This window comes from Microplitis demolitor, chromosome 1 (assembly GCF_026212275.2).
Source record: "Microplitis demolitor isolate Queensland-Clemson2020A chromosome 1, iyMicDemo2.1a, whole genome shotgun sequence".
NCBI classification, from domain to species: domain Eukaryota; kingdom Metazoa; phylum Arthropoda; class Insecta; order Hymenoptera; family Braconidae; genus Microplitis; species Microplitis demolitor.
The window spans coordinates 18,095,250-18,117,115 of record NC_068545.1 but is presented as its reverse complement, the minus strand read 5'-3'; the positions used below and the strand labels follow the sequence as shown (position 1 = coordinate 18,117,115).

The 21,866-nt window shown below is 33.5% G+C and overlaps 4 protein-coding genes across 4 annotated transcripts; all 4 read right to left on the bottom strand.

Annotated features, from left to right (window-relative positions):
* Window positions 1-5,871: 5,871 nt before the first annotated feature.
* LOC103578818 (prostaglandin reductase 1) lies at window positions 5,872-7,493 on the bottom strand. The gene is made up of 4 exons (XM_008560005.2): window positions 7,379-7,493; window positions 6,634-6,922; window positions 6,290-6,563; window positions 5,872-6,213 (listed from the first exon to the last, which is right to left on the bottom strand). Exons 1-4 carry the CDS (start codon window positions 7,482-7,484, stop codon window positions 5,872-5,874), a joined length of 1,011 nt encoding a protein of 336 aa, XP_008558227.1. The 5' UTR covers window positions 7,485-7,493.
* A 582-nt stretch (window positions 7,494-8,075) lies between these two features.
* LOC103578823 (rapamycin-insensitive companion of mTOR) lies at window positions 8,076-14,138 on the bottom strand. Its single transcript, XM_008560018.3, has 9 exons — window positions 13,760-14,138; window positions 13,643-13,687; window positions 13,355-13,508; window positions 9,672-12,875; window positions 9,452-9,593; window positions 8,985-9,382; window positions 8,811-8,913; window positions 8,639-8,746; window positions 8,076-8,564 (listed from the first exon to the last, which is right to left on the bottom strand). Exons 1-9 carry the CDS (start codon window positions 13,812-13,814, stop codon window positions 8,184-8,186), a joined length of 4,590 nt encoding a protein of 1,529 aa, XP_008558240.1. The 5' UTR covers window positions 13,815-14,138; the 3' UTR covers window positions 8,076-8,183.
* Window positions 14,139-14,875: 737 nt separating this feature from the next.
* On the bottom strand, window positions 14,876-18,334 carry LOC103578837 (tyrosine-protein phosphatase non-receptor type 9). Its single transcript, NM_001414984.1, has one exon. The coding sequence runs from the start codon at window positions 17,162-17,164 to the stop codon at window positions 16,214-16,216; it is 951 nt and encodes a 316-aa protein (NP_001401913.1). The 5' UTR covers window positions 17,165-18,334; the 3' UTR covers window positions 14,876-16,213.
* LOC103578827 (receptor-type tyrosine-protein phosphatase S) lies at window positions 18,333-21,721 on the bottom strand. The gene has a single exon (NM_001414880.1). It carries the CDS (start codon window positions 19,843-19,845, stop codon window positions 18,913-18,915), a length of 933 nt encoding a protein of 310 aa, NP_001401809.1. The 5' UTR covers window positions 19,846-21,721; the 3' UTR covers window positions 18,333-18,912.
* Window positions 21,722-21,866: the final 145 nt, after the last annotated feature.

Here is a 21,866-nt window from a genome sequence, read left to right as displayed (position 1 = left end):
GTTACTTAAATTTGCACGACAATCAACAAATTTGTCATTTTTTTTTAAATATTTAGTCTTTTTTTTTTTTTAAGTGATCTAGTGCTGAAATGAAAAATGAATCTCAAGAATCGAAAATTTTTTTTATTTTCGTAAAATATATCTTATAGAGCGTGTAAAAACCAACCCTTAAAAGTTTTCTATATATATATATATATATATGTATAATTTTTCTTTCCACTAGAAAAGAAAAGTCATAAGTGTATTCTAGTTAAAAGTTTAAAAATTTTTTTTTCTGAATAAATGATTTTTGTTAAGTGTTTTAATGACTTTGATAACTTATTTTTTTTTACATTAATGTAAAAATATCTAATACTTAAAAGCTTTGATAAATATTAACATGCCAGAATAAATATAAAATTGAAGAGGTAAAAAATTGAGTTGAATGATTTAATCTATTCGAATAACTTATATTCATAAAAATAATGAATAATAATCTATAAAATAAGAAAGAAAAATATTACTGTCCATTAAAGGATTACTTTAAAAAGCACCGTAAAATAACTTAATTACCATATTTATAAAAAGCCACAGGATATGATGTTCCATTAGTTAGTAATTGTTTTCATCGGGGCGTAAGTAAATTACTTTGGTAGCAAGGATCAAGGGTAAATAGAGAGCGTCAGCCCGGAGAAATATTAAAGAGGAATTTCGAAAACGCACGTGCCGTTGAGTTAAACAGTAGCGTTAGCACAAAAAAAAATAAAGTAAAACTTGTTTTTTTTCTCCACAGAAAGCTTCCCGCAAACAAACCACGCGTTCAATTTAACCGTTTCTCTCTTTGTTTATTCATTTTTTTTTTTTTTTTTTTTAATATTTTTTTCTGCATTCTTGTAAGTACACATTTTATAGACAAGCTAAAGTGATAAAGAAGATAAAAAAACAATAGTACGGTTGAAAGGAGATTTAGAGATAAAGAAAGCTTTCCCTAATGGCGAGGATCACACGTTCCATAACAGTCACGTGAATACCACTTGTCAAATCTTTATCGTTTCACTGCTTCCGTGCTACTCACATCAAACCACTTTAATTCATTTGAATAATCATTATATGCGCCGTCATTCTTCTCAAACTAATCTGTTATTTAAACTTTTAACCACTGCCTTATTTCAGGCACATATATTAATAATATATACTGTAAAAAATCGGGAGTGAATTTGGAGTAATTACGGATTTTATTTGAATCCAAATTCACTCAGAGTCTCGGAGTATTTACAAAAAATCACTCCGTACGAAGTAAATTTGATGATACTGGTTAGCCGACTTTTAATATTTTTTTTTAAACTATAAATTATTTTTAAAAAAATATTTGAAAAAATTGCACCTGTAGCTTTTTAAATTTTCTACATGTGCATATTTTTAATTAAATTGTTAAAAAATTATTAATTGTCTGCTGACTTTAAGATCATTAAATTTGAAATTTTTTTCATCGGAGTGGTTTGAATTTATTTAAATCCAAATTCACTCCCATTCGGAGTTTTAATATCAAAATAAACTCCCCTTCGGAGTAAATTTCACTCCAGATTTAATCTGAAAATTTTTTACAGTGTATTATATAATAAATATACTAAATTTAATTAAATTGAGGTAAAAATAAAATGACATGTAATTTAAAATTTTCAATTCACTTCAACTAATCAAACAATACATAAATAAATACTGTATTGTAAAAAAAGCTCATGGAAAAGCTGAGTGGAAGTAATTGTCATTGAAGATTTACTTTCAATGTAAATAATTAAAGTCGGATGTTTTACGTTGAAATGAAAAACATTTGAAACACAGCCAGCAAAGTAGTGCACAGAGATTAAACGAAAAAAAAAAAAAAAAAAAAAAAAGAAATATATTTCCCAATATATCGGATATCGAGCACGACGATGACGGTAATAAAAAAAATGTAATACATGATTTTCGTAAAGTTTCTGCTGAAAACATTTACCCAGACAATGAGGGTATTTTTTAAATTTTTCTTTCTCTTTCTACTATTATTATTGTTCGTAAATATCTGCGGCCAGGAAAGTAATTTTTTTGTTTTGTGTTGGGTGTGTGTGGAAAGGAAGCATTGGAAGAAAGCGAGTGACGTTTTAAAACGCGGATAGTAGAAGTAACCGGTCAGACTAGGGTGAGAGTAAAGGAGCTTATAGTGATGAAGACGAGCTAAATGTAAAGCAAAAAACTGTAAAAGTACATAGACAGCATTGTTCTGCCTTTGTTTCCAATCGGCAAAGACGAGTGAAGAATGTAAAAATAAAAAAGTCTTACAGACATAATTCTTTCTCCTATTTTTTTTTTGACATTTGTGGTTTTATGTAAAGCGCAATGATATTTACTAAAATATTCAATTATTAATTTTTATTTTATTTTAAATTAATAAAAAGCTTTTAGTGGTTTTAATTAAAAGTGAAAATCGAGAATCAACTGTCGTGTGTCATGTCAATTAAGAAGTTGTTCCAAAGTCAATAATAATTATCCATAAATGTTAATTTAATTTTTTTTTAACATGTTTTATTGTATATCACTTTTTTTGACAATAAAATAAAATGACAAAATTTAAAACTTCAGATTAAAGCTCAATTTACATCTGTTTTAACTGCGGGTTCTGAAACTGAGGTTGTCTAATTACAATATATATATATATATATATATATATATATATATATATATATATATATATGTATATTCAGTAAATTAAATATTAAAACACCTGAAAATAACAGGATGCATCACTTCCGCAAATGAAGCATGAGTGAATAGAATAATTAACGAGTCATAAGTAATTCGATAATAGATTTAATTCGGGCAACTGCTAATGTACCACATAATTTAAAAACACAACTAAAATAATACCCTGGAATTATTCTCGATAATTTATATGATATTATAATATAATAGATGTATACACTAGTACCTCAAATAACGGGATGATAAGTCAACTCGGTGACATGTATTCAAGCTCATAGAATTTAATAACGAGCAGGCAGCTCGCGGAAAAGGAGCCGGAGTGGATACACTTCGCGAATGTCCCCCTTTTATCAACCTTATATATCTCACATCTAATACATGAATGTAATCTTGGACCATCTCATACGTTAAGAAGACGGAGGACAAATTCCGACGACTAACAAACGTTCTTCCTTACACACCGTCGTTCCATAATAATTTTCTTACTATGCCAGAGTAAGGTTTAGTTACTCTCCGAGCTGCCTCACTCCATCTGCTCGAAAGCCTTAACGTCATTGCACCCGTGTGCCTCATCCTCATCCTCATCCTCATCCTCGTCCTCGTTTTCATCGTCTTCTCCGTCGTTACGTATCCTCTTGAAAACTCAAGTCTCTTTCTCTCATCCCCTCGACTCCTACTGATACTCCCACTGCTTCCAACTAGTACGGCAACCTACAACGACATAATTCTAATTTTATTACCGTATCCAGCCGCGCGCCCGTTTCGGCCCCGACAAATTTATGGGCTATTTTTCTTATTAATTTTCATAAGTTCGACATGTGAGCCCAGAGGATAGAAACCTCCTTAAAGTTTACGTCGCTCTTGACAACAAATAGCTTATACTCAGCAAGTACTAACCGACGAACCAAAATCTTGTACGACATTCCTCGTAAGCACCAACATCTAAGCTTATTGAAAAGACCCTTTTTCCTTTCCTCCTCGCTAACCGTACGCTTAAACGTAAATTCATCACTTTACATTACTTGATGTGTACTAACTCCAACATCCGACTAACTTTTTTAATGTTACCCCCGCTTTTTTACCTCCAAACATTCTTTCCGGGTATTCTCGTAGTGTGACATCAAAATTGCAACTTTAAATTAAAATTCCAATCCTACGTTTACTTTTATAGTCCCTTGTCACTTTTTATTAACAAGATATTAATAAACTTTTTCAGAAAAATTTTTATCCTCAAAGACAAGTGCCTGACTACGTAAAATTCAAACCTACATCGTTTTATTATTTTATCTCCCTCTCTTTTTTTTTTTTTTTTTTTTTAAATTAAATTCAATTAAATTTTTATGACATTTTGTACTTTAGCCAATAGTAATTCCAGCCAATAATCCTACTCCAATGTACAAGTGTCTATGTCATTGCATGTGTTGTGAGACCTATAGTCTCTAGAAAGAGCAGGAACAAACTATCGCTGTTAACAAAGACTGTCGTCACCCCATCTATCATAGATGAAAGTCGCCAGCCCTATTTAAAAAAAAAAACTTTTATATTTTTTATACTTTCTCTCACTATCTCTCTCCGCAGTTTACTTGACGACCTATATACGCGAAAAAAAAATCTAAACCCTCGTACCATTCGCCTTCACTCGATACAACCCCGACATTTTGATCGTAAAAAATAAAAAAATAAAATAGAGCTTTAAATTCTAAAGGACATAATTCGCTTGAGTATATTTATCTTCTCATCCTCATGCCGTAAAATATTTTTGATAAATAGTTTGTTAAAACTATAGAGAAAAATATAAATTATTTATGAATATAAATATAAAAAAAGCTAAGGATTAAAGATTGCGGCAACAAACATTAAAGATACTCCTGTATCACCCAATGAAAACATATCTCTGACGACGATAAATTTTATCCCGCGAGCTAGCCAATATGTTCTGCTTTTCGATTTTCGATTGACCATTCCGTACGTCCAGGCCATCGGACACCTCCAATGCTGTCCTACATCACTATAAATATCTGTATCTGTATTTTATTTGTTGACTACAAGTTTCCCCAAAAGTTTTCATATGTACGGTCATTAATCGTCTCGTTATTTCAGACTTTATACATACATACGTATATTTATATCGTGAGATTGTGTAAAATCTCGGCTTATAAATGACAGAAATTAATATTGAACATGACAGAGTTTATCCAAGCGGAGCACTAGTTGGAATAGTTTATCCATCAAACAAACATATCTAAGTAGTAGTGATACTTTTCGAGATTATAGATATTAAAATAACTTTTATAAAGTATGTGGCTGCTAAATTACCAGTTGGGAACCAAATCAAAAGTATAAAATTAATTATTTATGTGAAATGAAATTAAAGGAAACGAATTTCCGAGGAATTTTATTAAGGAGAAGTTTATAGACGACAGTGATGTTTAAAGTATTTTATAGTATATATAGAAGTATAAGTATAAGTAAGTGGTGGTTGGTAGTATAAATGGCAAAGTGTCCGTTTTAAACATTAAATGTGAAACTATGCTAAAAAGATAGAGGTAAGAATTTACAAAATGAGAGATAAAGCCTTCGGATCATTTAGTGAATTAACAATTATAATTAGTGATTAGGATTCTCATCGTTAGCATAAGTGCCCGTCAGTGCTATTGCTGCTACTGGAAAGTTTGAGTGCTGGAAAATCCCGAATCAAGCACCAGATGGAATAATTTCATGCGGTTGCCATCCGAATGTCTGGGGAATAAAAGAGAAATGATTTAAACAAAAGGAAATAAAAAATACGAATTAATTAAAGAGATAGATGGATTCAGCTTTTCACCAATGGAATTCCACTGAAACTTTATCAATTGATTAATTTTATAGAATGTGTATGTCTGAGTTATTAATTATAAATTTATTGAGTATTATGGTGATAATTAATATCATTACCATATTAATATGATTTATTAATTTAAATTATGATTACAGTTAATTAATTTCGAATACTCGATAAATATTTAAATTAATTAGCAGCAGATTATGTTTATCATCGACTGTCGAATTATTTCTTACGATGGGTACGGAAAATTATAGAAAATAAAGATTTTATTAAAAAATATAATAAATAATATTTTTCAAAGAAATTTAAAAGGATTAGACAATTTTTGTCTAGACTTTGACAACAGCTTTGCCAATATTTCCTCCACGGAGCATGCTGACAAATGCATCGACCATTTTGTCAAATCCCTCGGTTACAGTTTCGCGATATACGAGTTTTTTTTGTCGAATTAATTCAAGATTCTTGACGATTCCTTCATTCCAACGATCATTCCATCGGCTAACGATGAAACCTTCAATCTTCAACTGCCGAGGTACTACCGCCGGTTGTATTAAAGTGCACTTTGGTAAATTATTAGGGTCGGCATTGTACGCCGAAATTGAACCGCAAACTGATACGCGCCCAAACTCATTCATTTGATAAATAACAGTACTTGATATCTCTCCCCCGACCTGTTAAGTTCAATGATTCAATATTTAACATGATAATAAAGTCAATGTATTGATGTAATTAAAAAAAATAACTCACGTTGTCAAAGTAACAGTCGATACCCTTGGGTGCAAGCTTTTTCAATTCATCAGCGACATTTTGAGTTTTGTAATTAATTGCAGAATCAAATCCCAAATCTTCAGTAATCCATTTGCACTTAGCATCACTGCCAGCAATTCCAATAACTTTCAAGTCCAAGTTTTTTCCCAATTGTCCGACATGCGAGCCGACCGCCCCAGCAGCACCGGAAACTACCAGAGTTTCACCGGACTTCGGTTTACAAATTTCCATGAGACCAAAGTAAGCTGTATTTCTGATAACATTATAAAATAGATCATTTATTTGGCTAAATAAAATTATTATCATTGATTTTGTGTAATCACCCTGGCATTCCAAGAACACCGAGACCAAGCGATGACGGGAGATCACCGAAATCAGTCAAAATATACGGCTTTGATTTTAATATGTCATCGGATACGTTTACATTCACGATAGAATGAGTTCTCCATCCTAGACTAGCAAATATTTTCTTCCCAACCGGATAGTTCGGATCTTTTGATTCAATTATTTTAGCAACCTGACCTCCGATCATCGTCCCGTTTATCGGAATTCTATTCCCAAAGAATCTCATATAAGGATCCACGGATAAATATTCCGCTTCGACCAAAAACTCTACAATAAATATTTTCATTTAAATTATTTTTAAAAAATTTTCGAGAGCATTCTCAGGCAGTTCCCTCACTTTTTGAAAATATCCAATGACTCAACTGTCGAGCGCATCTACATTTTATCAATTAATTTTTAAAAAATTTCGCCGAAACATAGATTTTTAAAAAAATTATTTACAGTTGACATCAATTGGAAGTTAATTTGGAAAATTTCCGTAAAATCTTCGTGCCAATTTTATTATTTAAATTTTCAAATTTCATAGACTAAAATTTATTCAGAAATTTTTTTTCAACTCCTAGTTGATAGCAACTGTAAGTAATCTTTTTGAAATTCTATACATCAGTGAAATTGTTCTTTTTTCAATTAATGCTTTAATTTTTTTTTTTAACTTTTAAAAAGTTGGGAAAGGTACTGTCTAAGAACTCCCTTAATTTAAATTAATAAAAAAATAATAATCACCTCCATCTTTAATCGGTGGTAATTCTTCTTCAACAATTTTGAACTCTTCCGGTTTAGGTTCTCCATTGAAATGTTTTACGAGAATATATTTTTTGGCAACGACCATGATGGAAAATAAAAATAATTTACGGCACTTTAAGTCAAACTGACGCTCTGCGTATATCAACGTTATATATAAGCTGTATATTTTTATTATCTACTGCGAGAAAAATAAATAACAACTGACTGCTAATCATGCAAATAAGCATACAATGATTCAAATTAAAAATTAAAACAACTGAATAACGGATTTAAAATTTTAAAATAAGAATACAGACAAAACATATTTATTGTTTTCAATAAGAGATATATTATCCATTATTTAAATTCATTAACCCGCAGATTAATACAACACTTTGCTCAATTAAATAGTAAACATTTTTTTATTTTATCACGCTCATAACGATATAAATAATCCCATATGTTAAACAAGATAATTAAAATTATAATTAATACTTTGTTTCTTAAGAATCGTTAAAAAAAATGCATTAATTCATGCGCAAAAAAGTATTCAATTATTTATAATTTATAATTTATAATTTTAAATTAACATGAAAATAAGAGATGCGCAATTGCATTAGCGAGTACACCAATTAGTAAATCTATTTTAATAATAATAATAATAATAATTTATAGCTTATAAATAATAGAAGATAAATTTATTTGGCAGTGACAAGTTTGTTTTTTATTATTATTATTTTATACACCTATATAATTATTCAAATATAAAATATGTACAATTCAACAATTAATAAGTAGTCGAGGTCTAATCAAGGCTCACGGCCGTGTTTTTACTCGTTACTTTTAATATTCTATCAGAACTTTTGGAGGTTCTTAGTCTTTCTGCTGGCTTTAGTATCTCGGCAATTATTTTTTCGTCGCTAAGTTTTTCAGACACGTCTGCCGCCGGCTCTGGTGATTTCAAAGGTACATCTGCTGACTTTATTTCACTAGTTAATTCAGAACTCGTGGCAGCCGAGGTTTCTGACTCAGCTTCCGGTATCGTTAATCTACCATTAACTTTTCTCTTCAACGGACTAACACTCAGTGTAAATTTATCTGTTGTCAATTCAACTACTGGGTTCTGTACTGGATTCTCTTCCGTTCCAATCGGTATTTTTAATATTTCCCTCGGCTCTTTGTACAACTGAAAATATTTATTTATTTAGTATTCGTCCACAAAAATCCCCACATATATAATAAATAAATAATAAATCTCACTATATCGAAAGGTGCATCGAGAAATAATTCTTGAAGAAATCTACGAGCTTGTAGTCTGTATGTTCCGCTGCTTAAACGCGCAGCCATTTCAAAAAAGAGACAAGTGTCCTAATAAAAGAAATAATAATTAATTATAATTACATATAATTAATAATAATATAAATATATTTACTTTAAATTTATCTGGATAACGTTGTCTTAATCTCAACAAAGCCTGACGACTGTTACGATGCCATACAGGATTTGAAAGACGCTGAGAATGTCTCAATATATCTCTGTAGCAATTAAAAGAAAGTAAAAAAATTAAACTCCGTCCTGATGACAAATAATTATCTAGAGAACATACTTTTGTATTCTGACATCAGCGTCAGTAGGAGGTGTCCGACTACCAGCATTGCGATTGTAACATGCCAGACATATTTCACGATGCTCTTGATCGATGTCATACTCAGTGCGGTTTTCTTCAACCGAGTTACTAAAATTAGTGGTCGTTTTATTACTAGCGTCATCAGGTACATTTGCCGAATGCCAACGAGACATATGAGGAAATATTGTTGACAATTTTTTCGGAAGACTTATGCCCATGTAGGATCCGTCGGTGAGATCTTCTTCCCGCGGGGGCGGTGGGGGAGGAGGTGGCGGTGGAGGCGGGGTAGTGTTGGCCATGTTGTCCGTCGTCCAACTGCGGGATGTTTCGCATTCCGAGAGACTTTGCAACGACAGTCTCCCGTCTGAGCTGTACATCTGCGGTATAAAAAAATTTAATTAACGAAAATAATTGACAAAGTAATTAATTATTGACATAAACTTCACCTCTAAACTACTCTGAGAATAACTGGGCCTTCGGTGTCTCTGCAGACTTCTCAACTTTGCGTATCCTTCAGCATCCTGCTGGCTCAGTCTTTGTATACTGGAAACTGGACTAGGTGTCTCTCCCCTGTCTCTGTAATCGCCACTAAAGAAAAATTTCACTTTTTATTTTTCCTTCTAATTAACATTGAAATAATTTTTTGAAATAAATTTTAAAACTCACGGATAAGCATAACGTTTGCTCTCAATGTCAGTAGCTGCACTTTCTGAACGATTACGCGTTCTGCGAATGGTGAGATCTGGGAGTTCTGGTTTCCCATCACTCAGACTACGATGATGTTTTTGTATTGGTACAGGGCTTGAGGTCGCGACCGGAACACTTTGAGGTATAACAGGCCAGTAGTCGCCCCTTCGATATCTAACACAAGGCCAGTGAAGCGCAGTAAGTGCATCTGCACCAATACGCGTCGTACTTACAAGACTTAGCACATAGAATGCGGTAGCACGTACTGAATAATGATTACATGATTCAGCCATCGACGTTATAATTTCAATTATACCAAGATTTTGAAGCTGCTCAATCCCAGCCACTGATGTACTCGCGTGACCTAGTGCCCAAAGAGCTGACTTAACTTTCAGTATTCTGTCGTCGAAGCTTTTATACTGATCAGTCTCTTCGCGGTAATAACTTCTTTCAGGTGTTGTCCGTTGGGAGTCATCCATACTTAATTTTCTACGTATTTCTATTAACGAGTCTGTCTTACGCGGCGTGCGACATTCATTAGTTTCCATAACTTCTGAATCGATGATCGTCTCAAGACGATTTGCCGACTCAACGACGTCCTCAGTACCCGACTCCTCTGACATTAAATAACTGTCGTCGATAAGAGGACGCCCGGTACTTTTAGTCCCCTTTGAACTTACGTCACTGCTTTCAACAGCACCTAGATCCGTGCGGAACCTCTGGATAACTCTGGCAAAACGTTGCAGGACATTTCTTCTGGTTATCAACTGCACTCCCGACTCATGCTGCACCAACTGGCCAATCAAGTGCGGAGGGATGCGTATGTCATGTGGCATTATAGTGACGTTGGTTGATCTTCGTGGGTAGTTACCATTTTCATCACGATGACGTCGTGTCAGAGAATCGTGAATTTCTCCGTCGACGAGCTGGACATAGCGCTCGGCAAAACCCCCGGACTTTGTCCATTTCTCGAGCTCCTCGACGTGAGACGGGAGTTTTGTAAAACTTGCCGGCAGTGCGTAAAGACGGATGAAGAGCAAGTAGCCACGGACTCCCAGATGTTCGAGCCACTTTTCCCAAACGCGGTTCTGGTGGGTCAGCTGAAACAAAGCCTCCAAGTATTCTGGATCCTCGCATATTTCATTCATTGTGTCCAGTGCTGCCAGCGCAATAACTTTACTCTCATCAAGAAGTCTATCGATCAGTAGCGACAGGGCCCACTGGGATGCATCAGTCATTTTAGCCCTGAGTATAAGACGTAAAAATTGTGTAGCATAGAGTCTTGTTTGTTCAAGTGTAGCTGTTGATATGATTTTACTAAGAACTTTACGATTTAATCCTTCTCTTGAGTAATCAAGAGTTGATATAATAAGTTTTACGTAGCAATCGTGATTTGTCGTTATTGCCAAAGTTTCAAGCTTCTCCAATAGATTGAAACTTTTAAGAATAACAGTACCCTTTGCTGAATGACTCAGCTGACCGAGAAATAAAAAATACTTTTGACAGCAGGTTGTCATCATGTGACGAGGAGAAAAAATACAATCGTGAGCACTTGTTGAAGTACTTATTGCACTTATTTGTTTAGCAATATCATCAATAAGTTCATTTAATAATCTAGTGCCTTCCAACTCTTGCATTTCCAATAAACAATTAACTAAATCACAACCAGCAAGTGTTGTATTACGTGCTAATAATGCATTCCCCTTTAATTCAACTCTACTGAACCCATTTGACGATGGTAAAAAATAATTAACAAGACGTTTAATAAATAATTTATGATCTGAATCATGTGGTATGTGAATTGAATCTTCTCGTGATCGTAATATTGTACAGATGACAGACCAATTCCATCCATGAAGGTCTTTATTACTCAATACATGTGAATCCTTGAGCAGTGGTGTTGTTGACGACGACCGTTTCAACCAGTTCGTTTTGCTGGACACCATTTGATTGCGGAGCGGAACTGATGACTGTAACCATGTGCCAGGCTGACGAAATCGCTCCAAAAATAAACTCGAAGGTACCGGTTTCCGGCGCATCATCACATGCATTCTATTTAAAATACCAACCGCTCTCAGTGCTTGATGATTACCACGACTTGCATGCTCCAATAAACTGGGAAGTGGTGGAGTTAAATTGCAGATATCAGTAGGAAGAAGTGAATGTGAGAGATGAAGTAAACCTCCAAGTAAGACGCCAGCTCTTACAGATATAAATGTGTCAGAGGTGACGATCGTCTCGACAAGCGCGCAAGGCAACCGGAATTCCAGTAAAATGTATACAAGCAGCGATAAATGTAATTCGGCAATATTTGGACAATGTAAAGCAAGAGACGGCAGTACTACTCCTCCCTCAGCAGCGATAAAACCCTCAGACAGTTTCCAGCTCTCCCGATATCTGCATGGATCGACCGCAGCCAGCGCGACGTCCGGTTCATCAGTCCATATTGGCAAAGGAAGACCCAAAAGATCGTAAAATAATTCCAGCACTGCGCCACGAACCTCCAGCTGCTCAACGTGCATAATATCAACGATAGCCTTCAGTCCGGCGCTGTCATTTGGGTTACAAAAATGCAGAACTCCAGAGTAAGAACGCAGTACACTTAGCAATGCATGTTTACTTGCTGTAAATCTCGTTTCACGTTTGTCCCGCGGTTTTTCTTTAGCAAGCGAGTGTAGTTCGCTGTATGGCGCTGCGAGAGTCATCAAAGACACGGTATGTCGTGTTTCTGGATGTGATAATAAACACAGAAGAATACCAACAATGCACTCAATCATTGTTGGACTGAGATCAGTCATAACAGCTCTCGTTATAGCACCGACACCACCGCAACTTATAAATAAATTTAAATTTAATACTCCTAATTCACATAGTACTGCTAAAAATACGTGGAACAGACGATCTTTTTCTTCGAATCCTCCGTTGGTCAGACTTACGAGACATCTTCCCAAAATACAAGTCAAGTGCTGAGGTGCCAGCATCATCATTTTTCTGACAACACGCAGTGCCTGCATTCTCTCGATTTCATTTTTTAAATTAATATCCATACAGCGCGCGATAAATACTGGATATTGTAGTTTGTTTATTGCTAATACGTGCTGTTCTGTTTTTAATAAATGTCTGATTGCTCGTAAAGTTGCAGCACGTACTTGTGTTGCTTCTTGATAGAGTCCCACTTGTAAACTATTCAAAAATAAATAATAATCGTACAATAAAAAATTTTACGATCTCCAAGTTAGCAGATAATTAACAATTTTGAAATTTTTTTTTCAATAGTTTAAATAGAAAAAAAAACTAAAAATATGCACATACAGAAAACTAAAAAAGCTATAAGTGCAATTTTTTTGAATGTTTCTTTTTTTATAATTTGTTGTTTAAAAAAAATCCAAAAATTATTAGACGTCAGCTAATCAGTAATGAGTGTGAATGTAGTAGACATCAGACAAATTTAAAATTATAAATAAATAGAGTAAATAATTTAAAAAATTAAATTTTTTAAAAATGGACATTTAAAAAATTTAAAAATTCACAAGTGCATTTTGTACAAATATTATTTTTTAAATTATTTATAATTTTAAAATTGTCTGATGTCTGCTGCAGTCACACTCATACTCCAGTATCACAAAAATTTATATTATTTAACAATAATAAAAATTACTTACCAACGTAAAATATCTTCTGTACTGTATCCAAAATCACCGGGGTCATTTTCGTCAACAAGCCGCACAAATGCATTCAAATAACCCAACTTTACAGCAACTGATACTCCTTGTACACAAAGATTCGTTAAAACCTCCTTGACATTTTCACACAGCTCTGAAAAAATATTATTCAAACTAAACTAATCAGATAAATAAATAAAAACTCATTGATATGACAAACAGTACAAAATATTATTTTTTTATATGAAACTATGCATATAACTTTGAAAGTAAGGTTACATGACAAACCTTTTGACGGATCGAACTCAATAATGACTTCTTGATCATGACGACCTGGAAAATTTATTTTAAATAAATAAGTTTATCAAATAAAGATATTATGAATTAAGTTAATTAAATACTTACTGCGAGAGGGTCTGCTGGATCTGAGACTTCTACCCCACATCGTCCAATTGGCCATTTTCGCGCCGGTTGCTATCCCCTATCACTATTTATTTTCTTAGTCCGTTTAAAATACCCAGTAACCTCGTAACATGTCATCTTCACCACTACAAACCACTGAAAAGGGTTTATTATTATGTTATATTATTTATAAACCCAGACAAACTTTAAAACTTATCATCAAAGTGTCACATCAAACTAACAGAAACACCAATCACCAGCAATAGTACTAGATACTACAGATAACTATAGCTATAAACTATAAATTACGTGTGGTATGTAAGTATATACATTTTGTATTTCGTAGTATAAAGTATTGATGTAAGTGTGTTGGTGTCAGATGCGCAAATATATTCACGTATTTTTACCTTTGCGTACGACGATGCGCTTGTGTGTATATTTATCATAGTACGATTCGTTGCTTGCGATTGGCTGGTTGTCAAGCTGCAAACATCAGTGGTGGGAGGAAGCTGGAAGATGAATGAAAGTAAAACGAAAATAGTTATTTAGTCTTAAATAGATGACAGTACTGTCTTTTTTTAGGAGACTTAATTTTACGGCAGCCGGTAGTTGGTAGCTAGTTGCAGCTTCTGTTCATTATTCAAATTCAATTTCAATTTGAGCGCGAAACGGCTTGGTTAAGAATTCCAGGGCGTGTTCAGAAACCCACTCGTGAAATTATTCCGATTTAAAATTTTGAATGGAATTCTTTTGGTTTCAATTGGAAAATAATATTTTTAATTTTGAACTTTTTGTTCCGATTAAAACTGATTCATTTTGATTAAATTCAATCGGAAATTTCCGATCAAATCCTATTGAAGTGAATCAGATTTCTCAACCAGGACAGATCGCAAATTTTAAAAAACCGGGCTTTGGTCCACTTAAATCTTCTCTGCTTTTTTTTTTATTTGAATTTAAACAAGAACCCACAGTAAAGTCTCACTTATCCGAATAGATTAGAGCTTTTAAAAGTAAATGTCGCAATTGGTTTGTATTGATATTTATAAAATTAATAGTCGATAAGTATGAAATGTAATTGCTTTAGATAAGTGATGTCCGGATAAACGAGGTCTTACTGTAGTAGTGATATAATTTATTCATACATTGTCTTAATGTATATAAGTTAACTATTAATCAGTATTGTGACTAATGTGTAATTATCAATTCGTGCTATTTAATCAATTAATAAAATTCATGATACAAAACTTCAAGTAATGTATATCATCATAAAAGAACAGTAGCTATTGTAATATGATAAATAAATTAAATGTCGATTCTAAAGCTTTTTAAATTTTTAATTAAAATTTTGAACAAATTATCCCATTATAATTAATCATAAGTGATTACTTATATCACTAAATTAAAGAGTAAATTGGATAGGTATAACCACTCTTTGTTTAATTATTCATAAGGCTTCGGAATCACACCAGCTAATTATAAATATTAATTAGAAATGTTTATGAAAGTACGTCAAGTTAAATAATCCCTGTACGGTTCAAAATCCCAATTAAGTCTGATTGGAGTATAAGGTGCCTCATAAGCGCTACAATTTGATTTAATTTTAATTAGAGTTTTTAATCAGGAATGGCGGTGACGTTTAGTATCTAAGTCTATGATTTTCTAGACAAAATTACCTTATTTTTAGGAAAATAGAGGTTAGCCTCTCAGAATAGAAGTAAGAATATAATGATGTAAACATGAGACTTGTGGAATATGCCCCTACTGCGTAATAGTACCTAGCTGCCAGGCAGTAAACACTAGTTTAGGCATTTTTATGAGTCGAGAAAACATAGTGTTTACATAACTTCTAGGCATAATAGTGTTCAAATAACCTGACGATACAGTGGTATCAAGATGTCTAGCCGAAGTGAGGGGAGACCGAGTATAGTTATCTCACAGTAAACACGGACACCAAGAGTAACGGGTTGGTTATCACAGCGGTGATAACAGAAAAAATTCTCCAAGTGTCGGACTGTTCACCCACCACTAGGGAATGTGAGCTGGGTTTAAATCATCGTGAGAAAGGTTAGTTTTCCCCTAATGATGACTCATCATTGCGATAGTAATCCTGCTCAGTACGAGTGAAATTGCACAACTGCAGTCTCTCCTACTGAACTCAAGTTCAGCTTTTTTATGTTCGTACATGCGTTATTACTATGTGAGCATACATGCACATCCTTGTACTTACTTAGGCCCACGAAGATGTGATTCATCTTAATCATCAATTAGTCATCCAGTTTGAGTATGAAGTTGCGTCTCTAATACTTGAAGTTGATAAATATTTATGTCTGCTAGAAACATATCTTGAGGAGGATTGAATGAAAACACACCAGTCAAAGACATATAAAAATATATATATTATAAATTCAGTGCAGTTCTAAACAAAGTATTAGTGATTAAGAACAATGTAAAAAACATTTACAGCGATTGTTGTTTATGATATTTCTTTACTGAAACTACTGTAATGTAAGTAAACATTAAGACATTATAAAACAAATAATCATTTACACAACAAAAACAATTAAATCTCTGTTTACGAATATTAATTACAGTTTGTGACAACGAAATTGTGCCGTTAGAAAGATACTCTGATATGGAAATATCCATAGCACAAAACACTGCAGTTCTACAAAGACCACAGTTGCAATGCACAACTATGGGAGGCTTATAACTAGAATAGTTATTTTCTAACAAGTCTTTTTTAAAGGCTTTGTGCACTCTTCTTATTGCTAAAATGAAGTCAGTAAATTCAATAGAACCTTGGAAAGTGGCCACGTTTGACCACTTTTGATAGGCAAAGTGAATGACTTCATGAAATAACTCAGTACCATCACTAGAAGTCGTACCATCGCTAACACTCAGAACCGTCACCGTATAATGTGGAGCACTCATAATGTCAACCGTTTGAATTTTGAATTTACCAATTCTTTTCACTTCTTTATCACTGTTCCAATATCTGTAACATACTTTATCATCACTTTCACTGGCTTCACACAGCATGACGATGATCCGTGTCCTGTGCATCATGATGAGCCTCCAGAAGTCAGCAGCAGTATTCTTCAAAGGGCCCTGGGTGCATATGAATTTCCTCTTCTGCTTCCAACCGTCGACATAATTTGCGTTGATGTAATCTCCTGCGTTATCTTCGATGGGTAAAATTACTCTGCTGTGCTCATAGCACAGCATGCTTTCTTCTCTATTTTTTGATTTATTTTCTTTTCTTCGGCATGCGTCGAAACCGCCATAAAAGTTACTTTCTTCGCGTCTTATTTGATAATACTCCTTTCTCAGGATCTCCGTAGTGTTCTTTCTTCTCATTAATTTTATGAACTCCGCCCGATTGAGAGACTTCGAGTTACTGCAGCCCATGATGTATAATGTACTAATTTACTGATTAATAATTTTTCGATAGTAATATAGTAACTTTTTCACCACCACCGTGTGCTCCCTAAGCTATTAGGCAACGAAATAAAACCTAGTCATATGAGGATCGCCTTTTATACTCCCACCTTTATCGTCTGTAAGTCCCATTAGCAGCTAGCATTCAATTAAGTTATGTGCTATCACTTACTGGTGATCTATGGAAGCGAATATCTCGTAATTAGTAACATATGTTACTTGATATACGTCATGGAAAGATGGTGACACTGAAATTAGGCATGATACCATTTGTTTGTTTAGTTAACAAACTTTGACTAAGTTTTTAATTAACTCTGATTTTATAATTAAGCTAATTGGTTTTCTGATTATTTTTTTTACTGAATTTATATGACACCCTAATGCTTTTTGAATTACTGCTGTATATAATACAACTCTCTAAATCTGAATCAGTGACTATTCACTGTTTTACAGTTACAAGTATACCGGGTGGCATACTTATAGCTGTAAAATAGTGCATATACACTGTTTTTCAGTGATTTTCACTGTTTCAAATTTAGTGAGAACATACGAATATTGATTGGCGTTGATAAATCGGCGTTGAAAGGGAATTAATGCCTCCGTGATTCTTTCCGGTTGCCGGCAGATGTTCGTATTTCGTATGTTAAGTTGTCTGTTATGACGGCTGTGACAACCATGTCTGTTCTCCCCTATCATTGCATAGGTACGTAGACACATAAACTTAATATTTTTATGAAAGCTTGTCTATTACATCATTCAGGTTACAAATTGGTACAAACCAATTATGTCAAGTGTTTTATATCATAAAATGGAGATTCTTATCATACTAAATGCCACACTCTTTCGCCGGCAATTCAATTACAGTAATGAAAACGATTGAAATTAAAAGCCCCATAAAAGATAACGGTGGTGCGTTCCGTCCTTGGGATTTGAGATACGATATTTATGCAAGTTTGATTTATTTTTAGACAGGGATAGATTTTATTCTGAGTTTCAGAATTGAAAACTATAAAGGGTGTAAGTGTAATAGGGTAAGAGAGTAAGGATATCATACTAAGTGCCACCCCTGCTTAAAAAATCCGATAGATTCTTATAGCCAAGATATAAGGCCCTATACTTAACTATAACACTTCTCGTAGAACTTATTTATTCTTATAAAATGTCTATGGGAATTTATAAGAAGCTATTGGATTCTATAAGATTTTCTAAACAGGGACACTCTTTCACCGGCGATACAATTACAGTCATGAAAACAATCGAAATTAAAAGCCCCATAAAAGATCACGGCGATGCATTCCGCCCTTGGGATTTGAGATATGATATTTATGCAAGTTTGATTTATTTTTAGACAGGGATAGATTTTATTCTGAGTTTCAGAATTTAAAACTATAGAGGGTGTAAGTGTAATAGGGTAAGAGAGTAAGGATATCATACTAAGTGCCACACTGTTTCACAGGCGATACAATTGCAGTCATGAAAACAATCGAAATTAAAAGCCCCATAAAAGATCACGGCGATGCATTCCGCCCTTGGGATTTGAGATACGATATCTATGCAGGTTTTATATATTGTTAGACGGATCTTGATTTAATTCTGAGTTTCAGAGTTGAAAACTTTAGAGGGTAAGAGGATAAGGATAAGAGGTAAAATAAGTAGACACTATAAATGTAAGTAAAAAATTCAATTTTAATTACATATAAAAATTTACACTTTTAAAACTAATTTACAATGGGTTTTCGTACATTATATTTTTCTACAGAAAGTAATGTAACACAACGAAACATTAGGAGATTATAAAATATATAATCATTTACAGAAAAAAAACTATTATATCTCTGTTTACAAATATTAATTGCAGTTTGTTGCAATGAAATTGTGCCGGTTGCAAGGTATTCTGACATAGAAATATCCATTGCACAAAATACTGCAGTTGCACTAAGACCAGAGCTGCAATGGACAACTATAGGCGGTACACAAATCGAAGAAGTTTTATCTAACAACTCTTTTTTAACTCCTCTGTAGGTGAGTTTTACATCAAATAAAAAGTTGAAAAAGTCAATCACACCATCGACACTGCAAAAGTCTGACCAATCTATACAAGCAAAATGTATCACTTCAAGGGGTTCTTTACCCCCATCACTTACATTGAGGATCGTTACATTGTAATTCGGGTAAGCCATTACTTTCACTGTTTCAATTTTAAAGTTTTTAACACTTTTTACACCTCCTTCACAAATGTCCCAATACTCGTAACACTCTTTGTCACTATTTTTACTCAGCATGACGATGATCCGTGTCCTATGCATCATGATGAGCCTCCAGAAGTCAGCAGCAGTATTCTTCAAAGGGCCCTGGGTGCATATGAATTTCCCCTTCTGCTTCCAGCCGTCGACATAATTTGCGTTGATGTAATCTCCTGCGTTGTCTTCGATGGGTAGAATTACTCTGTTGTGGTCATAGCACAGCATGTTTTCTTCTCTGTTTTTTGATTTATTTTCTTTTTTTTGGCATGCTTTAAAACTGCTATCCAAGTTTCTCCCTTCGCACCTGGCTTGCTGATACTCCTTTCTAAGTATTTCGGTAATATTCTTGTGCCTCATTAGCTTCGTAAATGTCTTACGATCAAGAGGCGCTGAGTTGCTGCACCCCATTTTTCGCTGATAATTACTATAATATAACTTTTTGAAGAGTCGTAATAAGTTTCCGCAAACTTTATTTCGCTTCAGTACGTCAGGTAAGTTACAGTGTCCGGTAAGAATTAAAACCACCCTCTTCTGGACATTAGGCTTTTGTACCGTCTAGTATCCACACAATCAATTATTAGCTCAATTAGTTGTCTAGACTCCATGAGTTGCTGGGGACAAGAACCGATTAGTATCAATTTGCGGTATGACACATTTCGTAGATTATAAATGATTTCACCACTAGACCATGGGCTATTAATTAATTGATAATGCTTTGCTAAGTTCAATAAACCTAACGAATCATCAAGAAAATTGGTTTTTACTTTTCTTACCCCGGCTTAAATTTTGACTAGAATAATTAGTTGATGTTTAAAATAAACAAAAAATCAGAGAAACCTGATAGCTCATTCCTAGCATGAAGCATTGCTGACACTGCGTGTCTTTCTTAAAAATGGTTATTCATCAGTGAAAACTTATCCTAGAAAAGTCAGATTGTGTGAACACCCTTGTTGCTAAATATACAAGTAATGTATGTTCACTAATAATTAAGTGAACTATAGTACCTAGATAGAGCATACAGACCAATTACTTAGCTTAGGGCTTGGTCGTCTGTCTTGTAGGTGATAAGGGAGATCGAGTATTATTATCGAAGCAGTGACATATGACACTTAACAAGAGAGGCCCCAGACGACAGGCTATTAACTAATTGACTAAACAGAACAACCTTGGTAGGCTAAAACAAACGAACACTAACCTATTCCCAGATAGGTACATATTTATTTAAATCATTTTGCATCATCAACTAACAGTAAATCACTGTATAGTATTACCGCACTAATAAACCGTATTCGAATATAAATTGTAAGGCCCAGTACCCAATCAGGGAACTAGTACCCGATCACTCATATAATTGTATATCTATATTCACTTACTTTTACTAAATATATATACACAAATACATGGAGTGATCAAGTACTAGTTCCCTAAGTGGGTATTAGGTCTATTCCCTGCTTACAAAATCCGATAGGTTCTTATAGCTGTATGCATAAGGCCCTATACTTAACTATAGCACTTCTCATAGAACTCATTCATTCTTATAAAATCTCTATAGGAATTTATGAGAATCTACTGGATTCTATGAGATTTTCTAAACAAGGTTACCTTAACTATTTTCATTTACGACTTTTAAAACATTTCGATAGAGCGTGACATTGTATAAACCTATATACAAATATATATTAATATAATCAACCAAATATGAATCAATGCTGTTCGGTTATACAGTAGAGCCATAAATTTGGAACAAAAACGACTACTGAAAAGTGCGAAATATCCTGTGATTAAGCGCAAATATTTCAATGCGCATGCATGGTAAAATAATTTCAAACTATCGATTCATCTCTAGATGATTGCAAATCGAAATCAATTTTTGAAATTAAGTAAAAAGTATTTATTGAAAATGTCTTTCAACTCGAAATCGCCTCCACCTCGAAATTTACTCCAACTCGTAATATCTAAACTTAACGAAACTTCGTAATTATAATAAACGACATTAATTATTAATCGAAATTATTTATGTTTTTAGCGGGAGCCCATCCCAAAAAGATATACCATTACTCTAGATTCACGTGCGATATGGTACCAACTCCGTGGAACTGATATTCAAATTTGCTACAACCTTACTGCGCCTGAATTGTTTTAACGTACTAATTTTACTTTACTAATACTATAATTATAATCAAACTATGAATTTAATTGTAATTGTAATTGCTTTTTAAATTACGGATAGGAATAATTAATTATTTGCAAGAAATAAAGATAAACATACTCAATCAAATTTGAAAAAAAAAAAAAAAAAAAAAAAAATATAAAAACATTATTATAGTAGTAAAGAGGGGGGTATATATATATATATATATATATATATATATATATATATATATATATATATATATATATATATATATATATATATATATATATATATA